At 37.1% G+C, this 26,520-nt stretch overlaps 1 protein-coding gene across 4 annotated transcripts in view; it reads right to left on the reverse strand.

Moving 5' to 3' along the window:
- Window positions 1-26,520, reverse strand: part of prpf3 (PRP3 pre-mRNA processing factor 3 homolog (yeast)) — a 102,326-nt gene that overhangs the window by 28,249 nt on the left and 47,557 nt on the right. For all 4 annotated transcript variants that reach the window (XM_039767572.1, XM_039767567.1, XM_039767559.1 and 1 more), the window contains exons 10-13: window positions 24,163-24,306; window positions 17,681-17,780; window positions 14,993-15,106; window positions 2,409-2,527 (exon numbers count right to left, since the gene is read on the reverse strand). In XM_039767572.1, the coding sequence (XP_039623506.1) occupies window positions 2,409-2,527; window positions 14,993-15,106; window positions 17,681-17,780; window positions 24,163-24,306 (477 nt within the window). The remainder of the gene's footprint in view (window positions 1-2,408; window positions 2,528-14,992; window positions 15,107-17,680; window positions 17,781-24,162; window positions 24,307-26,520) is intronic.

The raw sequence follows: 26,520 nt of genomic DNA on the forward strand, positions 1-26,520 counted from the left end.
ACGAGTAGTATGGATACACTTTGTCTGCTGAGTGTCATGTGATAACAACTGAGCTGATGGTTCTTCTCTTTCTCTCCTTATCTCGCTCGCCCAGCGCGTGTCTCTCCTTATCTCGCTCGCCCAGAGCGTCTCTCTCCTTATCTCGCTCTCTCTCCTTATCTCGCTCGCCCAGCACGTCCGTCTCTCTCTCTCTCTCATCTCGCCTGCTCACTCGCCCAGCACGTCTCTCTCTGGCAATCGTCTCCTATTCTCCGTCTGAGTGCCTCACTCATATAGTTAACATCCGTACGAGCGTATACTGTTTACTACAGCATTGTGACTGTGTGTGTGCGCTGTGAAGTGCGAGTCCCCATCTTGCTCCCCAAAACACGAAGCTGAGTCTATTCATCTTGAAACAGCAACAGCGCTGTAATTTATTGTAGCGGGATCTTTATAATGTTCCTTATATGACCCATTGACGACAGGCACTTATAGCATGTCTGCTATCTTTTTGGATGCGCTTATACGGCGAACTGCTACAGCGCTGGGAGACTGCAATTGCTTTGGGACGCTCTTCTGCATGTCGTCCCATTGGGTGGAATCCCACATGAGTTTAGAAACTCACACCAGCCATTTTTAAAGGTAAAGTGCAGGTTAATTTGTATTATGTATTTTACTTTATATTTTGTATTAATCATTTTTATATGAATAGTTTTGGGTTGTGAAACGAATCATCTGAGTTTCCATTATTTCTTATGGGGAAATTCGCTTTGATATAAGAGTGCTTTGGATTGCGAGCACGTTTCCGAACAAATTATGCTCGCAAACCGAGGTTCCACCGTGTGTGTGTGTGTATATATATAAAGCCCTTATAAACTCTCCCACACTGTTAACATTATTAGAGCCCTCTAGACATGAAATAACACCATTAGAGCCCTCTAGACATGAAATAACACCCTTTAGTCAAAAGTTTAAACTGTCCTCCATGACAAGACAGAGATGACAGTTCTTTCTCACAATTAAAAGAATGCAAATAGATCTTCTTCTCTTCAGGAGCAGAGAATTTCAGAGGGAGAGAGAGAGCTCGCGCTCGCAAAGAAAAGCAATCAATCAAAAAATCAATACTTGTGCTTTTAAGTTTGCCACGGTATTTTTTAGAGGTGCAGTTAGTATCTTCTAAGCAAACAGCCTCTGTGCAAACAGCCCCTCTGCTCATATCTCCTCCGTCAGGCGCAGAGAACGTCAGAGAGAGAGAACAAGATTAAAGCAACAATCAAAAAATCAATACGTGTGCTTTTGTGCTTTTAAATATGCCGAACACCGCAATAAAGTGGCATTTTTTTAGAGGAGCGTCAGTATCTTTTAAGCAAACAGCCCCTCCGTCAGGCGCAGAGAACGTCAGAGAAAGTGAGAGAGAGGCAGAGACAAGCAAACAATCAAGCTCCGCGCGGGATGCATATCTTATAGCATTGAGGAGTTTTAGTTAATATGTAATACATGCTCTGATTGTGTAGCTTCTAAGCCATCCGCCAATAGCGTCCCTTGTATGAAATCAACTGGGCAAACAAACTGAGGAAGCGTGTAGCATAAATTAAAAGACCCATTGTCCGCAGAAATCCACGAACCAGCGAAAAATCCGCAATATACATTTACATATGCTTACATATAAAATCCGCGATAGAGCAAAACCGCGAAAGTCGAAGCACGATATAGCGAGGGATTACTGTGTATATATATATATATATATATATATATATATATATATATATATATAAATAAATTAAATCCTAAGCCTAAAAGTGCAACGATTTTGTGCAACAATTTAATGTTACTTTTTAATCTGTTACGTTTTTTGTCACACTTTAAATCAGGCTTGTTTTGAAACCTACATATATATGTTTGGTATCATTCTTTTCAGAATGTATCAAACTTTAATGTGATGTTGTTAAATTTTCAGATTCTTATTCCATTTTTAAATTGTAAAACTAAAAATCACGTCCCACAAGACAAGACTTAACCATGAGTGCCAAGATATTTAACCACGCCCGGGGCCGGAAATAAAAGACAAAGAGTAGGACAGCTGCTGTACAGGCATTTAAATGTTTGAAGCGCCGCACAAAATGCAGATCATTTGGCATTGCAGCAGCAAGCCAGCAGCTGATCGAGTTAAAGAGGAGGTAAAAAAAAACCTATTTGTTTCCCATTGTAAGAGGGGGTTTCGGAGGAGCAACCACGTCTACTTGGGGTGCATTCAGCCCCCCTCTTCACAACGCAAGTGGCAGACTGACTGCAACAGGGGGTTGGGCGCCAAAGGCAACAGGGGGGCTTGCCCCCTAGTAAAAATACAACAATTTCATTTAAAAAGAGAGTTACACTGTAATCAAATAAATGATGTAACCAAAGCCTTAAATTAATCTAAAAATTCTTACCTCCCTCAACCACAACTACATTGACATCCTTGTGCAAAACCACGGTTCCAGTTAGATACAGTTGCCCTGCATTGGCTTCCACCTTGAATTTCTTTGCAGGGTTAGTTAAATTTCTTATCCTGTAAAGTTAAAAAAAAATACATAAATAAAATAAAGCTAGCAAGTGTCTCTACATAAATTTGTATTTTAATGCAATCCATCTATTTTTAACATAACATAGAAATATAAGAAATCAGTAAACCAATTCTTGCATCTCGTATCTGTCAGGCTAAGGAGAAACAGAGTTAAAAAGAGGAACCAATCAACTTTCAGATCAGCGAAAGTCATTTGCTAGCAATTACCCTCTCACCCTCCATTAACCCAATCCTTCTACTGTAGTGGGTTCTTCCCTTCCCATTGTTTAGTTTTACAACTGCATGACTATGAGTCCATTTACTTAGACACCAGGTGCACATTTTCTGAGGCTTGATGAATCTTTCAGATTTTGTTTTATTTTGACAAATGCTACTGAAACATAAAATAAAATGAAGGCAAAATAAACAGGGAACAACTGTAGTACAGAAATAACCAGGGAAATAAGGGTACAAAATGTGTTGGTACCCTTTACAGATCCTTCTGAAAAATGATTAAGTGAAAAGCAATTGTCCCATGTATACCTAAATGCCTTTGATATGTCAACAAGTAAAGCAAAGCAAGTATGAAAAGAAATGAAAGATTGTATATTCCACAAAGGTATTTTAAAATTGGTTGGAGACATATGTTGGTACCACTAGAAAAGAAAATAACAGAATCATTTTTCAATCTAGCTGTTTTCTTTAACTAGTATCACATGTCTCCAATCGTGCAATCAGTCACTTAGCTGTTTGGTGTCATTATGTGTCCCACATTGAACATGGACAAGAGAAAGCAAAGGAGATAGTTGTCTTAGTAGATCAGAAAGAAAATTATAGGCAAGCATGTTAAAGGCAAAAGGTTAAATGTTATAAGAATATCTCCAATCAACTTGATGTTTCTATGACAACAGTCGCAATTATTAAGAAATTTAAGGTTAACGAGACTGTAACCAACCTCCCTGGACACTGCCACAAGAGGAACATGAATCCCAGAATGGATAGAAGGATAGCGAGAATAGTAGACAAAAAGCTACTTCATTGTCGAAAGAAGAACACAAAAAAGCCAGAATGGAATTGGATAGATTCGGGAAAACTGCAGCCTTTTGGCAAGCCATTTAAGTTCTTTGTCCACATATGAAAACATGAGATGTGGGGGCGGGGGGTTGGGTTTAGAGAGAGAGAGAGAGAGAGAGAAGGAACACCATCCCTACAGAAGAGGGTTGGTTATGTTTTGGAGCTGCTTTGTGATCAAGACATTCTGAAGCTAAACATAATGCCCAGTACCAGAAAGCTCTGTCTTGGTCACAGCTCATGGATTAAAAGAACTCAAGAATGGCTAAGAACAAAATGCAGGATTATTGTGAAGTGGCCTTGAAAGATTTCCGATGTAAATCATATGGAACATCTATGGAACTAAAACATGTGGTCTGGAAAATGCACCCTTCAAACCTGACATACCTGGAGCAGTTTGCTCAGGAATAATGGCCCAAATTATCTGTTGAGAAGTGCAGAAGTCTCTGTGAGAACTATAGGAATTACTTGCTTGCAGTGAGTGCCTCTAAAGATTGTGCAACAAAATATTAGGTTAAGGCTCCCATAATTTTTGTCCATGCCATTTTCAGTTGTGCTCTAATTTGACATATTCTATTGATTCAAACTCTAAAGCAAAGTCTGATTTTTGTTAAATGTGGAATAATTAGAAATGGGTGGTACTTTAAGTTTTATTTTATTTCAGAGACAAATGAGATTTTTTGTTTTTTTCGTGGAGGAGTACCAACAAAACAGTTCACATCTATAAAAAGTACTTTTTGATTAATTTATTGATTTCAGAAAACATTTTTATATACAGTTTTCATATTCGAGATCATTATCCATCCATGTAATGTGTATATTGTAACTGTAAATTTAATAGATAGAAAATTTCTTAAAAATAACACCAAGAGACTTCCAATGTAGGGCTAGTTGTATCAGAAGCTAAGATAGAAAAACTCACTGGGTTTCATAATACATCTAGTGAAGTATTGCTCTGCAGCCTGCTCCCACCAGTTAAATTTTACAGTATATGCAGTTAAGCAGCTTTGTGCCAAGGTTTTGTCTTTTATGTATAAACCTCACTATCTCTCACTGAGATTTTTGTTGAACCTATTTATGAAAACATACAATATATGGGTTTCATGCCACTTGTAGTAAATTAGCCATCAATCTAACAGCTGTAGTGGTTCCAAGAAGAGATGTTCAGGCCAAGAATGTGTGAATGGTGGTGCAAATGTCTACACAGGATTAACGAAGACCATGTTGTGGACATCTACAGTACTTGCTAAAATTGATGACATGAGGTTCAATTCTACTCTTAAGAGAAGGAAACTAATACATAGTCATACCTTCAGGGGTCTTCCTGATGCTTTATGTTGTCAGAAGACATATTATTAATAACTGGCAATGCATGTTTCATTTCAGAGGTAGTGAGTGTTTTCACCGTTTACGTTTGTATGTGCCCCAGAGGATGGATGGGCATCTCACCCAGGATGGAAAAGGATTCCTTACCCAGCCAGGATGGCTGGGATACCTTTCTATTCCTGTCCTGACTGGGATGCCCAAAGACTACAGAAACCAGCATGGGAGCAGTTCATCCCCCAGCTTTCTAGGTGGCAGTGTCCCTCATGTTGAGTCCCAGTCTGGACACCTGGAAGTGCTTCCACCGGCCACGTCACATCACTGGAAGTGCTCCCGGGTAAACTTTAAAAGAAGCCCACTGAAGTCAGAGATGGGAGGAAATGAGCAAGACTCAGAAAAAGAAAAAGAATTGTTGGTTCACTGTGCTTTTGTGTGGCTTATACCGGAGAAAAGATTGTGAAAAAATGCTTTGATGGCATAAATATCCTTTATTTTATTCACATAATGTCTGATGAGTAACTGTGTCTGAGGTTTGGGGCTCTCTGGTGCCCCCATATGGTCACACCTTATTAGGATTTTACCCAGGAGACAATAATGGTAACAACAATTACTCCCAATTACAGCTGCTCCTGGCATCAGTCCCCCATCTACCCAACACCATTGACCAATCTCCTTAGAAAAGGGCTATAAAGAGTAGGTTAAATATTGTCTGCTCAAATTCTTAATTTAACTTTTGTAACATTTGACTTTGCACTTGAAAAACTCACAGCAAAAGCAGCTCCTTATGATTAACTATGTAAAACAGAGGACTCTTCTGGGAGCTAATATTAGGAAGGAAAAGAAACAAATGCAGGATTGCAATTATTACAACTGAACCTGTAAGATTTAACACTATTGCTGCTTTAAAGAGACTGCAATTCTGGACTAAGTCTCTTGGACAGGATGAACATTACTATTTATATGACATTGGCCTTAGAATGTAAAGACAACATTGACACATTCCACAGAAACGCACATCAAAAACGAAATGGCTTTTGTCACAATGCATTACTTTAAATGCAACCCATCTCTTTTACCATCTACCCATCAACTCTTTTATCATGGTATGATATTCAAGTACAGATCATTCATTTCCAAGGAGATATCAGTTGGGGGGAAAAGGCACAACAATTAGATATGGAGTGAGGTCAAAGGAAGACTTCACATTGAACATTTTGATGTTTTAACATGCAATTCAAACTATTACATAAGCATTTTCAGATCAGTATTTATTCTTTAACCAGAACTACAAGCAAATCTACACTATTTGGGTAAATGTTTTTGGACACATGACCATCACACCTGTATAACCTTATTGGACATCCCAACCTAAAACCAATAGCCATTAATATGGCACTGTACATATTTTTCTGAAGCTAAAGCAGGTTCTACTCTTCTGGGAAGGCTACACGCAAGATTTCAGAGTCTGTCTGTAGACATATGTAGCCATTTAGTCAAAAAAGCATTTGTCAGGTTAGGTACTGATTTTGAATGGGAAGACGTAGCTCACAATCAGTGTTCCAATTCATCTTAACAGTGTTCAATACAGACGAGGTTTAGGGCTCTGTGCAATCCATTTAAATTCCTCCACATCTAATCGCTAAACAGTATCTTGATGGACTTGGCTTTGTCCACAAGGGTAAAGTCATACTAGAACAGAACACAACCTGCCAAAAAAAGATGTGAACAACTGTCTAAAATGTTTCTGTATACTGTATCATTAACAGTTCCCTTCATTGGAAATAGGTACAGTAGGCACTATGCAATCTGGAAGGTAATGTTCTCCTAGCATCTGAAAAACCCGTGTGTCATAATGCCAGATAGTGAAGTGTGATTAAGAGAAGGTTTTTACCGCTCTGTGAGATGGCAGAACTGTTGTTGCTCTTAGAAGCTCCCACATAATATCAGTTACAGTAGAACAAGACAAATCTAACAGATCACAAATTTCACGTACTGTGTTTGGAAAATGTGACATCCTATGACAGTGTCACGTTTAAAGTCACTGAGCTGTTCAGTACAAACCACCCTACTGCCAATGTTTGCCAATGGAGATTGCAAGGCCATATTGATGATTTTATCCACCTGTTAACAATGGGTGCACCTGAAATACCTGAACTCAACTATTTAGAGGGATGTCCACATACCTTTAGCCATACAGTGTAAATAGTAGCAATACTTCCAAGATTTATTTATTTTTTTTACTTTTTATATCTCAAAATTTATATGTCAGACCTGGAGTAAATTTTCAGGAATGATGAACCAATTTCAGATTTACCTATTTTTCTAAAAGTTTAGTGAAAAATGTAATCACATAACTCAAATTTAACTATCATTTATATACTCCTCACTCAAATGTACTTTAGTTGGAGCACAAATCTGTGCAAAAATTAAAAACTATCTATGCAGACTGAAATCCACTGAAGTGATTTTGTTCATACTGTAAATGAAAAGCCTTCATGCATTTTGCACAAATAGTATGATTAGCTTAAATGCAATTTGCTGACAACACTGGGTCTGGCCTCCACGGACTCCATATGGTTAAAATAATGTATTAACATAAATTGCAACAGCTATTTCATTGCTTTTCACAGTCTACTTCAAACTAATACTTAGTCTTATCTTAAAAAGCCCTTATTTATTATAAAACAATTAGTTAAAAAATTACCATATTTTGTCATCATGACTCAACAGATGTGAGCCCAGTTTTGGAAATTGGATGGGTTTAAGGTGGATTTAATTATTCTATCTAAATTTCAGTAATTTTTCACTTAATGTTCTTGTCATAGTTCATAAGTAATGTGTTAGGCGACTCTTTACTCTGATATTTGTCAGGAAAGGAACACAGAAAATTTCAGGGGCCTCATGTATAAACAGTGTGTACGCAAAAAACTGTTGCGTACTTCCCGTTTCTGCGCTTAAATCGACATCTATAAAACCAAAACTTGGTGTAAAGCCACGCACATTTTCACGCCAGCTCAAACCATTACATTTTTCAAGCTATCGACTCACGATGAAATCAAACCGCGGAGAAACGTGGAGTGCTGAAGAAATTAAGTGCCTCATAGATATATGTTCGGATGAGCATATCCAAAAGCAACTGTCCACGACACATAAAAACAGCTGCATTTACGCGCTGTTCAGTAAGCAGCTAAGGGAGAAAGGCTATCCTCGGACAGTTGAACAATGCCGTATTAAGACAAAAAAACTTCGGGTGAAGTATATAGAAGTGCGTGATGAACTTAGCAAGACGGGAAGTTCTGGAAAAGAGAAAGACAAGTTTCCCTGGTATGACGCCTTGAATGGAATACTCGGGCCGATGGGCTTCGCGGTCTATTTTGGTTCGTTTAGAACTCGGCATATGTGAAAGCAAACCGTACCCACGTCTGTTTACTACATTGTAATATTTTTCTGACTGGTGCGGACTAAAGCAATCGAACTATAGGTGTGAAAGCACCCTTAGTGTTGTTATTCCCAGTGCACCAATGAGTATTAAACCCTCTGCAAGTGTGGAATCACAGCTGTACAGCAGCTGATCGGACTTTCGGTATACAGCTTCAAGCACACGTTCCCTTAGCCATCCGCGCAGTCTATTTGAACTGTTCCCATACAGCAAACACTTCAGAGCCTTTCATGTAGGGACCTCACAGTTCAGAAACGGTTCGTCCCAAGTGCTCTAAACGCACTCAATCAGTCCATCCATTGTTCCTGGTAGAACTGTTTGTACTTATAAGTACAATCTCCTCACTGTAAACTTGCACTACAGTTATAATATTGCACAACCTGAGCCACTTTATAAAGCACGAATTTACAAATAATGATGAATGGCTTCTAAGTTGATTTAGATTTCCAAGTGCTATCTTCATGGAGCTGTTGATATCATTTTTAAGATGAAATGCAGTAAAGCATGTTTATTACATTATACAGATAAGTTTTAAACTTCATTAAAATAATGTATATTGTTAATAATTAAACATGCGAGGACAAGGTGGTGCAGTGCTAGCGACGAGCTGGCGCCCATTCAGGGACTGCTTCTGCCTCACGCTGTATTCTTGCCGGCACTGGCGCAACACTGGATGGATACATGGATGGAATAATTAAACATGTTCTACGAAGATATTTCAATGTTTGATAAAAGTTTTGAAGAATCAGTGTTCTAAGCTTACAGAATTTTTTTAAAGTTCATTGGCAGTGTGTAAAATGATTAGTGTTGCAGTAATTGCGATGCGCTTTTCATGAAAAAAAAATGTGTTCCATTAAAATTTCACATTTTCTTTGTGAATTGTAACATTAACTTAAAAAGTGTAGCAAAAAAGTATTTGGCGTCCAGGGGTGCATTAACCCCCAAGTATGTGGCGGTGTAAAATTGTTCAGAGAGCTGTAAAATCATGAAAGCAATGTATTCCGTGTCCTGTCGGAGGAAGAGAAAGCCCGTTTAAATAGCATGATGTTAATGGCTTGCCGTCAGTTTGGTCTGTGTTTTCGTTTTAGCCTGTTGTGTTTCTTATTTTTGTTTTTTCAATTTCATTTTTTCTGTGTTCACCTATGATCGGCAGATACTTCTAGACATTCGATCTGCTGTCCTGGAATTTCATTTGGCAAGACCCTGTTGCGTTTAGTTTCCACCTCCGGTGGCTTCAAGTAATACAGTAAGAGGTTTGGTTGACCCACTTGCTCTGGTTGAGGTAGCGAGTTTTCGCTGGCATCGCAAGAAGAGGCGTAGAAGGGGCTGCCGGGCTGGAGTTTTGGTCGAATCTCGAAGGCTTGTGACTGTTTGATCGTTGACCTGCTCAACGTCGAAGCCTGAGACTGGTTTTTGATCCGGATTATTCCCCTGTCCGGCTGGGACCCGACTGGTCAACATCTGAGGCTCCTGTTAGATTTTCCGGGTTAACTCAGCGACAGCATTGTGTGCTGGCTTTCTCACCACGGGTAAATTTTTCTAATCTTCGCCAACTGGATCGGCATACTTTACTGGTGAAAGAAATACCCCCCGTAAGGTGGCATTGATCAACGCCAGGTCTGTGATAAATAAAACTTTTCTATTATTCACAAACAATAACCTGGACTTTTTGTTCATTACGGAAAACTGGATTCATGGAGCCGACAGTGCATTTACTGAGATGGTATTCCCCGAGTTGTAATTTCCTAAATTTACCCAGGATTACCAGCTGAGGAAGAGGTCTTGCTGCAATTTTTAAAAACGGTTTTATTTGTAAAAACCTAGATGTGGAGCTATACTCAAGTTTTGAAGCTCAACTTTATGAAATTAATGGTGAATCACTTGTTTGTGCAGTTGTGTACAGACCTCTGAAAGTAAATACGGATTGTATTTTAGAATTTTCTGAATTTTTAATTTAACTTATTTCAAATTATGATAAATGTTTGATTTTTGGGGATTTTAATATTCATGTTCGCTGCCCTGGCAAGCCAATGGTAAATGATTCTTTGGCTCTTATTGATTCATTTAATTTTAAACAGCTTGTTAATGCACCCACATATGAATAGGGCCTGGACCTTGTATTAATTGAGTTAAGGAATATATAGAAACGAGAGGTCTCTTTTTCTGACCACTATCCTGTTTTATTTGATGCGTCTCTAGTTCAGAATGCCTCTCCTGCTCATGCCATCTTACAGAGACGTTGTGCTCGATTTTTAAATAAGGCTGTGAATAATTTTGCATCACTTTCAGTGTTGCATCAACTCACCTTTTCGGGGTAGACCCTGACGGTGGTGTTGATGTCATTGTGTCCATGATTAATTCTAACTGTTTAACTACCCTGGAAACTGTTGCTCCTTTAAGAAATTGTTGTGCTAAAATCAAGTGTGCACCTTGGCTTAACAGTGACGTTAAATCATTGCAGCGCTCGTGTAGGCAGGCTGAGCGTAAATGGAAGAAGGACAAATTGCAGATATCTTTTGAGATGTTTAGATTGAGTCTTTACAGCTTTCAAAATGCTGCTGCGCAGGCTAAAAGAGATTATTTTTCAAACTTGGTGTCTACCAATTTTAATAATCCAAGGTCATTATTTTATGCAGTAAACTCTGCTTTAAATCCACATATTTCCAGCTGTCATGACTTGTCTCTGGACAGGTGTGAATAGTTTCTCAAGTTTTTGTATTGAAAAGATTGATATAATACGAGCCTGTATAGTATCATCCCCTTGCAATGCTCCCTGTCTGTAATGCTGTGCTAGACCAATTTCAACCAGTGTCTCTTTATTCACTTATAGACATTATAAATGGACTACAGGTTACTTTTTGCCCTTCTGATATTATTCCAATACGCTTATAGAAAGCATCATTAAATACACTTGCACCACATATATTACATATTATTAATTTATTTCTATTTTAAACATGCAGTGGTAAAGCCCTTATTGAAAAAAACCTAATCTCAGTAAGGAGGATTTAAATAATTTTAGACCGATTTCTCAACTACCTTTTTTATCTAAAATACTTGAGAAAGTTGTTTTGCCGAAGCTTCAGAATTTTTTGGATTGTAATGGTGGTCATGAAATTTTTCAGTCAGGTTTTAGAACTTATCACACCACTGAAATAGTTTTACTCAAGGTTGCTAACAATATTTTACTTTCAGCTGACTCTGAGGTTTGGACAGTTTTAGTGCTTTTGGATTTAACTGCAGCCTTTGATACAATCGATTACAACATATTGTTGTCAAGGCTCAACAAGTGGTTAGGGATCCGAGGGGGTGCACTAGATTGGTTTAAGTCTTATTTCACAAATAGGTCATTTTCTGTTGATAACAAGTCTGTACTTTCCTCTACTGCGCATTTGAAATATGGTGTTCTACAGGGCTCTATTCTGGGTCCTTTGTTATTTTCCTTGTATTTGTTACCCCTTGGTTCCATATTTTGCAAATATGGTATTTCATTTCTACGCTGACAATACCCAGATTTATTTACCTATGAGTAAGGAGTCCTTAAAGTCACTACATGAATGTTATGATGAGGTCAAACATTGGATGGCAAACATTGGTGGTCCGCTCTTTACGTTCCTCTCAACAGCAATCGTTGGTTGTGCCAAAGTCTAAGATGAAGACAAGGGGCAATTGTGCCTTTGCGATTCTAGCACCTAAGTTATGGAATGCTCTGCCAACTGAAATTAGGTCAGCTTCTTCAGTTCAAATGTTTAAATCTAGACTTAAAACACACTTGTTTTCAATTGCTTTTAACTTTATATGAGTAACTCTAGCATCAATTTTATTAATAATGCATTATTTTTTTTTCTGTAAATTGCTTATCTTCTAATTGGTTCTTTTAACTTATTTGATTTAGTATTTATGTCATTTTTGTACTTTGTTTTACTGATTTATTATTGATATATATTTTTTTGATTTTATTGTACAGCGCATTGGTTTTACACTTACAATGTTTTAAAATTGTGCTTTATAAATAAATTTTGATTTGATTTGATTCACACACAATAGAGCAAATAAAAACACACAGAAAAACATTTAACATGCTACTTTAGTTACAATGGGATCTGAGAAACTAGTAAATTAAGAAACTAGTAAATTAAAATGTTAAGGTAAAGTTTTTGACAAAATAAAGTACATGATTAAAATGGAAATTTCGATATTAAAGTTGACATTTGGACATTTTTTTTTTCAACTGTGTCCCTATTTTGTTTTTCTTTTCTCTGTAACCTAATACGCTTCCATATGACACTCAGACGGTGGGCTAAGACTCGCCTTTTCACAGTGACTTTTGGGCTAAGAATCGCCTTTTCATGGTGACTTTGATATCTGACAGCTTCTTTTTTTATTTCAGGCACTGTGAGACTTTGTGAATTTAAGCTTTCGAGTTTCTCCGACACTCTATGTCACTCGATCAACTTCCTTTTGTTGTTTATATCATTGTTTAAATCAACAAATAGTACGTTGTTTTCTTGCCTCCACTTGGTATTCGCTGAAATTCTTCTATTTTCCCCCGTGCTTTTGCCATTGCCTTTTCACAGAACGCCGAGTTTAAGGCCTATTCAAATTGATTTGCATATTCAAAGAGGCATAATTCTGGGAGGAGTTGGGAAGTGACAGCAGGCGCGTGCGTTACTTTTCACACTGACCGGGATTTATGTAGCAGAAGAATATTGGAAGTTGGCGTGTACACAGATTTATGCATCTGGATTTTTTTTGTGCATACGAACATTTACGGTTTTGTCCGTATGCCATGTTTTAGTGAGAATTCTATGCACGGCGTTATGCATGAGGCCCCAAGTGATGTAGTGGTGGCATGTTGCAAGTTTATTAGCATGTGCAAGTAACAATTTCACTGTGTGTTCCATAGTGTCACAAGAATGACACAAAAAATCTGTAAAATTGCTTTGGTAAGGGTATGTGTGACTTATATTAGTGGTGGGTAGAATTAGCTGCTGTTTAGAGTATGATGAATGTAGCCTATACTGTAATTTCATGTTTAGTTCTTATAATTATGTTTGTGCAACCTTAATATGCACTGAAAAGGTGGATATCCACAATCTGAAATAAAACTAAACATTTACAGTGGAACCTCGGTTCACGAATGTAATTCGTTCCAAAACTCTGGTAGTAAACCGATTTGGTCGTGAACCGAAGTAATTTCCCCCCATAGGATTGTATGTAAATAGAATGAATCCGTTCCAGCACAAATATAGTTAATTACACCATAGAATGCACAACGTAATAGTAAACTAAATGTAAAAACATTGAACAACACTGAGAAAACCTTGAACAACAGAGAAAACTAACACTGCAAGAGTTTGCGCGATAGCGCTATGAACTGCTCGATAAAAAGCACTTTTTTTTTTAATCAGTTTTAAGCACAGGGAAAAAAAATTAACATTTGAAAAATCTGTAATTTACTAAACCACCAAGAAAAGTAACACTGCAACAATGCATGCTACAAACCGATCGCTGTAAACAGAAGTGAAGGTTAAAATCCAATACAAAAAAAGTCTTCATTAAATAAACGAGGTTAAAACAATGCTCGGATCTGTCTCTTTAAAAACAAGCCCGGTGAATTCTTTAACTGCCGTCTCGGCCTTATGTGTCCAGCCGTCCGTCTCTCTCGCGTGCGTGCGTGTCTCTCGTGTGTGTGAGTGGGTGGGTGTCTCTCTCTGCACAGGGAGAGACTGAACACGTGTGGAAATCATTGGTGTGCACAAACCGAAAGGGAAACTGGCTTGTTCATATACAGAGTGTGTGGTTGTGAACAGATGCAAAAGTTTGGCAAACTTTTTGGTCGTAAACTGATTTGTACATGTTCCGAGACGTTCGCGAACAGAGGTTCCACTGTATTTACAAATGTAAATAGAGGATAATTTTACTGTGAGCTCTAAAAACAATATTTAACTTGTTAAAAGTAAAAAAAATACCTATTTTCACACTAAATACTGCAAGCCGTACTCTAAGCAGTTACTGCAATTCATATTTACAAATTGTTATATGTTGCAATCTTTTTTGCATTCTATCCTTTTTGAATATACATTTGACTTTTTTCTTTTAAAATTCAAATTGTCGCAAAGTTGCGTAGTATTTTGTCTGCTGCAATGTAAAGTACTGGGAAAACATGATCAATTAGCCTTATGTGGCCATTATAGATTATAATGCTGCATATGATAAATGACACTGGAAAAATATACCAAAGATTATTCAGTTTTAAATACATTTCATACCACAAAATAATTCCAATGTTGAGAAATCTTTTGTTTTCCAATTTAAAACCAAAAACATTCCTACAGAAAACCCCCCATCTAAAAGTTTTTGCTTTTCATTTTTCTTCCTAATGCCATGATCTGTTCTTGTGACTATTTACACTTTCACTTAGATGCAACTGTAAATATCCTTAAATACTTGGAAAAAAATGAAGGAAATGGTAACCTAGATCTAGGTAAACTACATTTGACTTTAAACTCAAAAAGGAGAGACTGAGAAAATGATTTATACTGTGTCCAAATTAAGTCACCTACTAGTTAAACCAGTTTTTCTAGTTTTGTTAATTTAAAACACTATCACTGTGATGCCCAAAAAATTAACATCACCTGTATACACAAACATGGACACCAGTTGTCAAGTCTTCCTTCAGTTTTTTCACCTTCTTTTCTTTTCTCTGCTCAGCAGTCAGCTTTCTAGCTGCATTTGCCTCTTCATGAGCTCTGGATTTTAGAGAAAAAAAAGACAGGAAAATCTAAATTAATTCATGGATTAATGGTACATGAGGCTTGGGGATTAAAAGGAAAATATTTGCATTTTTAGGCTTTAGGTTTCAGGTGTTTCAATTATAAAACTTAGCATGGGTGTGAAAGTAAAAATGTGATTGACAAAAAATCTGATTTATAAAACCTGGCATACATATTTCTATGCAATTTCTCTTTATAAATCATAATTACCTTGTAAATTGCATAAATTAATGCACCTCACACCCTGTCTGGTTGCCATCCTGAAACAATTATACATGAACTGTAACAATCAACTGCATACATAAAATATGTAATCACAATGTTGTAGAAATTCATTGGCTGGTAGAGCAGGCTACCTGCTGACACACTGTGACCCTGGAACCTGAATTTTGTAGCTGTGTTCCACAGCTGCCTGCACTCCACAGCTGGCTGCACAAGATCGTGCGCAGCATTATAGTGATTCTGCTCTGTGTTCCGGGGTTTAGGGAAAGACGCAAAGTGCCAGTGTCTGAATAGATAACTGCTACTACCTTGCACATGTAATGACCCAATTGTTGCAATGATGAATAATACAGGACAAATAAAAAACTGAGGGTGTAGCCCGTTGCCTAACCAACAAGCCAGCTAACATATACAGTACAATCACATCACAAAAGCTAGTTTTCCTCAAAATAATTGAATCACGGGTTGACCCAGGACACATCTGTCAGTTTCAGCTTGGAATAACAGATGACTTGTGTGTTAATGGAACAACTATTTATAGTTAAAAAATGCAGCTTCATTCTCATTAGATGCCCTTATAAGCAATACAAGTGCAGTAAAGTTTTCCGGTTATGTACAGAGAACCATACGCTTCTGCAAATTGCTTTTTTATGATGGCAGGAGCATATTTTGTTTTTATGTATGTATACATACAAAAACCGGATGTTAACACCTCATTGGTCAGTTAGTAGCTATCCAGACCTTGGGCAGCTCCCCAAGAATTGACAACAGATAGCCTATATAAACTGACAAAAAACAAGTCCTTCAGTTCAAAAAAATGCAGCATTGGCCCTCTCAAAAGGTAATTAAAATACAGTCTATGGATCATAATTACCACTTTTGAGAATTAAAATGTTTACTGTGATCACACATTATAATAATGGCTCAGTGATCTTAATTATTACATATGTGAGTTGTCATTTAGCTGCATTTCCCTGCAATTTATCACATGTGCCTTCACTACAGTTACTCTGAAATATTGCATACAGATAGGACAGAAACTGAGTTGATGTAAATATACACACAGTAACCCTTCAAGTTTTGTTTTATTTTTTATATATATATATATATATATATATATATATATATATATATATAAATAAAAATAAATCCCGACCTTCAAAGCTGCATATGCACATTTCAAACCTCTTTATTTTTATATTTAGGTTTTATAAATCTGACCCCAGTTAAGGATTTAAAAAAAAATTCTTTTCACTTGTTTGAGGTGATGGTTCAGGTATGTACTCGTGTAAATGATTTAGTTAACTGTTTTAATACAGTTATCTGAAGTAGCTGTATGTCTAGCTACTTCAGGTATCATTGCTGTCGGAAACTGCACACCCCGGTTGACAGTAGAAGAGCCAAGCATGTGTGGAAACAGTCCAAGCTGCAGATTCATTTTCTTTACATTACATAATTAATGACCTCAAATAAATCAAAACTTTAGGAAGCAAGGGATTATTACTAACTGACTTAATTTTTACAGATAAGCATATACCTAGATTTTTTTCCTGCTATTGATTGACTTGTTAATGCATGATAGAGCAAAACAAGAATTCACCTATTTTCCTGTAATGTATGCTAATTTTTTAACAGAGGAAGTGAATGGACATTCAGTGAACGAAATAATTGAAATGCATTTGACAAACTTAGGTCTCACTTTCTGGACACTGAGGATGAATTTTCTCAGTTAAACTGTATAAGAAAACAATTTTCCTCTCTGAAACCCAAAATAACCAAACATTTTGCCTACTTAAAGATAAATCTCTTTAGACCACGTGTTATAGCTTAAATATGTGAGATATCATATTTTTCACAGTTTTGGTACAGTGTCTAGAAGGATCACCAGAAAATAAGTTAAGCCTGCTTTAGAACAGCTTCTACTGCCTGGATCCACCTATATGTTACCTCTCCTGCTTCAAAGGCTGGAAAAGATTATCAATGCACGACAAAGCAATTGAAAATTTGTAAATTGTACAAAGTGTTTTTTTTTTCTTTTTGTTAACCTTCTGCAATATGTCTAAATCTTGCCAACTGCATGTGTAGCAATGAGTACAATACATCTACATTATTGAATAAAAAGATATTTTATTGAATAAAATAATGTGTAACTTTGTTAAAAATTGCTTTAGCAGGAAATAAACACAGACAAAAGTCGAGAAATGCTGTTCTGAATGCATATATGAAGAATGCAACCTAAAGTTGATTCCTGGCTTAAAACTTGTGCCACAGGAGCAAGTTAAACTACCAGAACACTCCAGACCAGCACAAAGGACTAGATGTACTTACTTTTGTCTTTTTGCCATTTGAGCTCTAACATGGGCTTCCACCTTAGTAGGATCTTGCACGGCCTCTGTTCCAAGAACTCTCATAAGATTGGAGATTCGAACTAGAATGAAACATTGAAAAGAAAAATGTAAATAAACCACACACACACACACATCTCTCACTGAAATAAACTGTATAGCAAATTTTATCATAAACCAGACTATTCTTTGCAAAAAAATTGATTTATTTAAAAACTAATAAGTAATCTTTAAGATGCACGTTTAATCTAAATGCTTAAACACATCATTGGTTAAAAGTTTTAGAATGCCTCAGTTTTTCTTCAAATTAATCGGCTGAAATGCAATGAGTGACCTAAAATGGTGAAAAGGTAAGCAGTAAACTATAAGAGATTTAAAGCCGAAACGCACAGTTTTCTCAGCTCACAAGTCTTTTTACCTGCGTGTTAGTTGCTTGGAGTTTTATAGAGTGAGAAGTCAAGCAAAATCACACCTTTTATAAATACTATATCGTTATTTGGAACACATGCATTTCATGTGTGTTCTGAGTCTATAAATCTATGAACAGTAAACACATCATTAAAAAAGAAACGTTTTTCATGTTTTAGTAATTGACAAAATATAGACATGAAGTTTCAAAGAAACACTTTCACAAAAGTGCATTTCTATTCAAAAATATAACTGCAGAAAAACAACACGCATTAGGGTGCAACATTGACACGCATTTACTACAACTGCTTTGGGGGCGCAACATTATCAACTGTAGGCTGGTAATCCTGCTCTGGATAAACAGGTTTAGATAATGTATATATTGTTCTTACTCTCAGATGCTGTCTCTGTCATTTTGTACCTGTCCATAATATTACCTACTCTTACTCTGCTCATTATGGGTTTTCTGTTCTTAGTCATGGGCTACTAAAATCACTAATTTATTTACACACAGTGGGTATGGAAAGTATTCAGAACCCCTTCAATTTTTCACTCTTTGTTATATTGCAGCCATATGCTTAAATCATTTAAATTAATTTTTTCCCTAATTAATGTACACACAGCGCTCCATATTGACAGACAAAAAGAAGAATTTTTGAAATTGTTGCAGATTTATTAAAAAAGAAGAAAAACTGAAATATCACATGGTCCTAAGTATTCAGACTCTTTGCTGTGACACTCATATATTTAACTCGGGTGCTTTCCATTTCTTCTGATCATCCTTGAGATCACCTTCATTTGAGTCCAGCTGTGTTTGATTATACTGATTGGACTTGATTAGGAAAGCACACACCTCTCTATATAAGACCTTACAGCTCACAACGCATGTCAGAGCAAATGAGAATCTTGAGGTCAAAGGAACTGCCTGAAGAGCTCAGAGACAGAATTGTGGCAAGGTACAGATCTGGCCAAGGCTACAAAAAAATTTCTGCTGCACTTAAGGTTCCCAAGAGCACAGTGGCCTCCATAATCCTTAAATGGAAGACGTTTGGGACGACCAGAACCCTTCCTAGAGCTGGCCGTACGCCAAGCTGAGCTACTGGGGGAGAAGAGCCTTGGTGAGAGAGGTAAAGAAGAACCCAAAGATCACTTTGGCTGAGCTCCAGAGATGCAGTCAGGAGATGGGAGAAAGTTGTAGAAAGTCAACCATCACTGCAGTCCTCCACCAGTCAGGGCTTTATGGCAGAGTGGCCTGTCGGAAGCCTCTCCTCAGTGCAAGACACATGACATCCCACATGGAGTTTGCTAAGACTCTCTGTAAGATTCTCTGGTCTGATGAGACCAAGATAGAACTTTTTGGCCTTAATTCTAAGCAGTATGTGTGGAGACAACCAGGCACTGCTCATCACTTGTCCAATACAGTCCCCACAGTGAAGCATGGCGGTGTGGCAGCATCATGCTGTGGGGTGTTTTTCAGCTGCAGGGACAGGACGACTGGTTGCAATCGAGGGAAAGATGAATGCGGCCAAGTACAGGGATATCCTGGACAAAAACCTTCTCCAGAGTGCTAAGGACCTCAGACTGGGCCGAAGGTTTACCTTCCAACAAGACAATGACCCTAAGCACACAGCTAAAATAACGAAGGAGTGGCTTCACAACAACTCTGTGACTGTTCTTGAATGGCCCAGCCAGAGCCCTGACTTAAACCCAATTGAGCATCTCTGGAGAGACCTAAAAATGGCTGTCCACCAACATTTACTATCCAACCTGACAGAACTGAAGAACATCTGCAAGGAGGAATAGCAAAGGATCCCCAAATCCAGGTGTGAAAAACTTGTTGCATCTTTCCCAAGACGACTCACGGCTGTATTAGCTCAAAAGGGTGCTTCTACTAAATACTGAGCAAAGGGTCTGAATACATAGGACCATGTGATATTTCAGTTTTTCTTTTTTAATAAATCTGCAACAATTTCAAAAATTCTTTTTTTTTTTCTGTCAATATGGGGTGCCGTATGTACATTAATGAGGGAAAAAATGAATTCAAATGATTTTAGCAAACGGCAGCAATATAACAAAGAGTGAAAAATTGAAGGGGATCTAAATACTTTCTGTACCCACTGTTTGTTTGTGTGTGTGTGTGTGTATATATATATATATATATATATATATATATATATATATATATATATATATATATATATATATATATATATATATATATATATATATATATATATATATATATATATATATATATATATATATACACACACACATATATATACATATACACACACACACATACAGTGGAACCTCTAGATACGATCACCTCTGTATACGAGAAATTCAAGATAAGAGGAAAGTATGAGCGAAAAATTCGGATCTAACCACGAGCCAGGCTGTGCTTATGCGTGACGCATTTCCTGATCCGCCTCGACTCGGGTATTCACCCAAGCTGACGATGCCAGCCCGTCAGCTCACTCAGTGATCCCTGTTCTCCCGTAGTGTGAGGATCTACGCGTTTGTGCGCTTGTGATTTCATTGTTTCTCTATAGCAGTTCGCTGTATAAGCATGTCCAAAAATATCGCGGACATGCAGATAGATAATAGGAGACGATTGCCCTCACGGGGGTGGGGGGTCGGGACAGAGAGAGGCGTGCGCGAGCGAGCGATAGATAGAGAGTGGCGCGCGCGAGCAAGCGATAGATAGAGAGTGGCGCGCGCGAGCAAGCGATAGATAGATAGAGGCGCGCGCGAGCAAGCGATAGATAGATAGAGCGCTGCTGCAGCGATAGATAGATAGATAGATAGAGAGAGAGAGAGAGAGAGAGGCGCGCGGAGCGAGCGATAGATAGATAGAGAGAGGCGCGAGCGAGCAAGCAATAGATAGATAGAGAGAGGCACGTGCGAGCGAGCGATAGATAGATTTATTCAAGTTTTGACTTTATATATTTAGAAAAAAGTTTTGACTGTATATATACCGACGCTGACTTTATGTATTCCGACAGTGACTTTATATATTCGGGAATGACTTTATATATTCAGACGCCGACTTTATATATTCAGAAAATCAATGTATTTGCCTGTTTCGCACCCCATAGTATATGTGTGTATATATGTACACTATATATATATACACACACACACACATTACATAGCAGCACTCATGACAATACAATTACGTTGTCAATCATGTTACGTTATTATTAAAATGTTCCCTTTTCTTTTTACTTATATATATATATATAAATAAATATGACAAACAACACTCATGTCAATGACAAAACAATTACATTAACAATCATGTTACGTTATTTTTACAATTTTTCCTTTTCTTTTCATACCTCTTTTAAACACTACTTCTCCTGGTATTCTGCTAGTGTATATATATATATATATATATATATATATATATATATATATATATATATATATATATATATATATATATATATATATATATATATATAAATAGAAATGTCTTTGTAAAATAAAAACTAAATTAAAACTAAAAATACACAATGAAGGAATAATAAAACTAAACTGAATTTCCAAGGTCAAAAAAAGTATAGAAATGAAAACTAATATAAAAAGGCAAAACTATAATAACCTTGAAACAGAGCAGTCTTTTTGATAGGAATTTTGAAATACTAATGTTAAATTGACAAAAAAGCCTTAAAATTGTGATAAATCTAAAGAATGATGGAGAGATTTGGAAAATGAAAGCATCAGAAGTGTGACATTTGAATCCTGAATGTCCCTTAAATATTACTCTTCAGTAATAGGTTTTATTAACCAGTTTGTTTCCTCCATACACTCATGCAGCATCACAACAGTAAATGTCATAAACCCGACAAAATGATTTTATGACAAACTTGATTTGTATGTTCTTATAAAAGCAGTTTTAAAGAATATGTGAATTAAAATATTCTGCATTACTTTGATAGTCAAAAAAAAAAAGTAAAAAAAGTAAAAAGTATGAAAATGTAGGGTTTTCCAATTTCTATTCCATATCAAACCGTACTATTAAGACAAATACACACACAAGCTATCCCTAATACCTTGTTAAAACCCTCAAATAGAATATGTTTGGGCATATAAATGGAATATAATCTGAAGTTATATTTGTTAAGAGTTCAGTACTTAATTTAAGACTGAAGAAAAGGGTGGTACTTCGAAAATTTAAAATTCCTGGGGTGGAACACCAAACCAAAAGGTTGAGAACCCCTGGATTACAGAATGATGCCTACCCCTTTGCAGTGAAAATACGAAGTTGAATCAATGAAATGCTGAAGCTGACCTGCACACAATTACAATGAAAAAGTCCTATCACACAAATGCTATTTCAAAAACCAAGTAATTTTATATCCTTTATTCAATAGAAGTCTACCTGTATCTTGAAGATACCATCCGCTTCTCCTTAGTGTGCGTTCAGCTCCCCCCTTCACAACAAGACGCTAAGTGGCAGGAACATAGCGCGCCTCCCTGGGTGGAGGGGTTGAGCAAAGCGATCGAGGCAAGATCATCTCGGGGAGACACTTTAATGACACGCGAGACTAGACATTACAACCTTAGGAAGCAAAACCTGAGACGGTGACTTTTGCACGTCACGCCCTACTTACAATTTAAAACAAGTTCACGGACAACTAACCTAGCAGTTGTTGGAATGCTTTTTGCAGACACACTTCAGGTGCTCCCAGTTCTTAAAACAACGACAACCAGAACATGCAGCTCGCCAGCAGATGATCCGAGCACATCTCCTTAGCGTGCAACCAGGCCCCCCAAATCAGAACACTAGCGGCAGAGACACAAAGTGGCAAAAGGACAGCTGCTGTACAGGCTTTTAAATGATTGACACAAAGCGCGACAAACAGAACACGCAACTGGCCAGCAGCATGACAGCAGCTGAATCAATCGCATCTCTTTACCGTGTGTTCAGATCCTCCCTTCACAACGCGAGCAATGTTATAAGTCCCGCAAGAAAGAGATTTAACCACGCTCGGGGCAGGAAATAAAGGACAAATATTGTTTATACAAAAGTTTTAAAGTAAAAATGAAAATAATGCATATGTAACAATTCCCATGAAAATAATGTCTTTAAATTGTTTATCCGGTAAACCAAACCCGGGGGTGGGGCCCCCTAGTAATAATAATAATAATAAATCTGTGATATAGTGGGGTCGTGATAGCTGAACTGCAATATAGCGGGGATCACTGTAGCTAGTTTGATACAGAGTTATGTTAATCACAATGTATGTTTCTTTTCTTTTTTTTTTTTTTTTTAAAAAGATTCATCCATCTAAACACTGTGCACATTCCTTGAATGCCAATACAATATAGTCAATAGTAGCAGCACTAGTTAACTTTCCTTACACAGTGCTCTCCTCTAAAAAAATGTCAAAGAAAGAATTAATAAAAGTTGTATGTTCATTCTTACTTACAGCTTCATCAGACAATAATTTTTAAATGATGGGCTGACCACTGTGTCATGTTTTCCTTACTACATCCAAATATTGATGTTACTCAAAAGTCCTGGAAATCAACATAACTAATTTGGAATCAAGGCTATTCAATTACTTCTGCTCATCCTTTAATTATTATTAAATAAATTATAGGCAACTCAGTAAACTACTGACTACATCATTCACAAAAAACTAATCTGAAAGATGTTATAACTTTATATTGTTATGTTGTTAGCTTGAATGTAATTTGCATACTGTAAGTATATATTTGAAAATTGATTCTTACATAGCAAAACTACCACTTTTGGTTGTACACATTCTTGTCAAAACAGACGAGTGTGTGACATTTTGAGTCAATTACAATAACATGGATTTAAAAGTTAAGTACATTTTCTTTGCTTATTTATTTGACTTTTTTTTTTTTTTTTTTAAAAAAACAGTGCTATAAATATAACTAGGTATTAATTAATAATGTAAACAATTTTTTTATTGACCTGTTTCATTCAAGGCTTCAAAACATAAATTATATTTTACCCTATTACTTAGTTTGATTCACCATCACAGAATTACTGAAGTTTCAATCTGAAAACAATACCTTTGGGCTCAGGGGGAGGCATCAGTCCAAGGCGCACCTTCTCCTGTAACTCTTTCTGTGCCTCTCGACGAGTCTGACGTCTTAATTTCTTTTGCTCTTTCTTTGTTAGGTATACTCCCAATGTTACAGGTTTGTCTGTGTCCACTATGGGAGGGGGAGAAACAAGCTTCAGCAATTATTTACAATACTCTTAAATATTTATACTTAAGTAAACAAATTATTCAAAATCCCTCTCATCAAAATTCTCATGCTCACACAACTAGAAAGGAACACAAAATAAAACTGGCTCAGAGAAAGAAGACACTTCTAAATTACTATAAGAAAGCATTCATACCAACTTTATAGTGACATTTGAATGATTCTTGGCAACTAAAACTTTGCTCTAAGAAAGTAACTCATAGCTTCCATACAAAACATTTCTCTACATTTCCATAAAAATGGGCTTTTTAACGACACCTAATAAAAGTACAGTACTCATCTTTTTCCATAGTTACAGTGGGATGCAAAAGTTTGGGCAACCTTGTTAATAGTCATTATTTTCCTGTATAAATCGTTGGTTGTTACAATAAAAAATGTCAGTTAAATATTTCATATAGGAGACACACACAGTGATATTTGAGAAGTGAAATGATGTTTATTGGATTTACAGAAAGTGTGCAATAATTGTTCAAACAAAATCAGGCAGGTGCATAAAGTTGGGCACCACACAAAAAAGAAATGAAATCAATATTTAGTAGATCCGCCTTTTGCAGAAATTACAGCCTGTAAACGCTTCCTGTAGGTTCCAATGAGAGTCTGGATTGTGGTTGAAGGTATTTTGTACCATTCCTCTTTACAAAACATCTCTAGTTCATTCAGGTTTGATGGCTTCCGAGCATGGACAGCTCTCTTTAACTCATACCACAGATTTTCAATTATATTCAGGTCTGGGGACTGAGATGACCATTCTCGAACATTGTACTTGTTCCCCTGGATGAATGCCCTAGTGGATTTTGAGCAATGTTTCGTGGCCGTTGTCTTGTTGAAAGATCCAGCCCCGGCGCAGCTTCAGCTTTGTCACAGATTCCAGGAAATTGGTCTCCAGAATCTGCTGATACTGAGTGGAATCCATGCGTCCCTCAACTTTGACAAGATTCCCAGTCCCTGCACTGGCCACACAGCCTCACAGCATGATGGAAGCACCACCACATTTTACTGTAGGTAGCAGGTGTTTTTCTTGGAATGCTGTGTTCTTTTTCCTCCATGCATAACGCCCCTTGTTATGCCCAAATAACTCAATTTTAGTTTCATCAGTCCACAGCACCTTATTCCAAAATGAAGCTGGCTTGTCCAAATGTGCTTGAGCATACCTCAAGCTGCTCTGTTTGTGCTGTGGGCGGAGAAAAGGCTTCCTCTGCATCACTCTCGCATACAGCATCTCCTTGTGTAAAGTGCACCGAATGGTTGAACGATGCACAGTGACTCCATCTACTGCAAGATGATGTTGTAGGTCTTTGGTGCTGGTCTGTGGGTTGACTCTGACTGTTCTCACCATTCGTCGCTTCTGTCTATCTAAAATCTTTCTTGGTCTGCCACTTCGAGCCTTAACTTGAACTGAGCCTGTGGTCTTCCATTTCCTCAATATGTTCCTAACTGTGGAAACAGACAGCTTAAATCTCTGGGACAGCTCTCAGTATCCTTCCCCTAAACCATGATGGTGAACAATCTTTGTCTTCAGGTCATTTGAGAGTTGTTTTGTGACCCCCAAGTTGCTATTCTTCAGAGAAAATTAAAGGAGGAGGGAAACTTACAATTGACCCCCTTAAATACTCTCTCATTATAGGATTCACCTGTGTATGTAGGTCAGGGGTCACTGAGCTTACCAACCCAATTTGAGTTCCAATAATTAGTTCTAAAAGTTTTGGAATCAATAAAATGACAACGGTGCCCAAATTTATGCACCTGCCTGATTTTGTTTGAACAATTATTGCACACTTTCTTTAATTCCAATAAACTTCATTTCACTTCTCAAATATCAATGTGTGTGTCTCCTATATGATATATTTAACTGACATTTTTATCGTAACAACCAACGATTTATACAGGAAAATAATGACTATTAACAAGTTTGCCCAAACGTTTGCAGTATTTTGAAGTATTCACCGTGCATCACTTTTTCCACATTTTATGTTACAGCCTTATTCCAAAATGGATTCAATTCATTTTTTTCCTCAGAATTCTACACACAACACCCCATAATGACAACGTAAAAAAAGTTTACTTGAGGTTTTTGCAAATTTATTAAAAATAAAAAAAACTGAGAAATCACATATACGTAAGTATTCACAGCCTTTGCTCAATACTTTGTCGATGCACCTT

This window comes from Polypterus senegalus, chromosome 1, assembly GCF_016835505.1.
Source record: "Polypterus senegalus isolate Bchr_013 chromosome 1, ASM1683550v1, whole genome shotgun sequence".
Lineage (NCBI taxonomy): Eukaryota > Metazoa > Chordata > Cladistia > Polypteriformes > Polypteridae > Polypterus > Polypterus senegalus.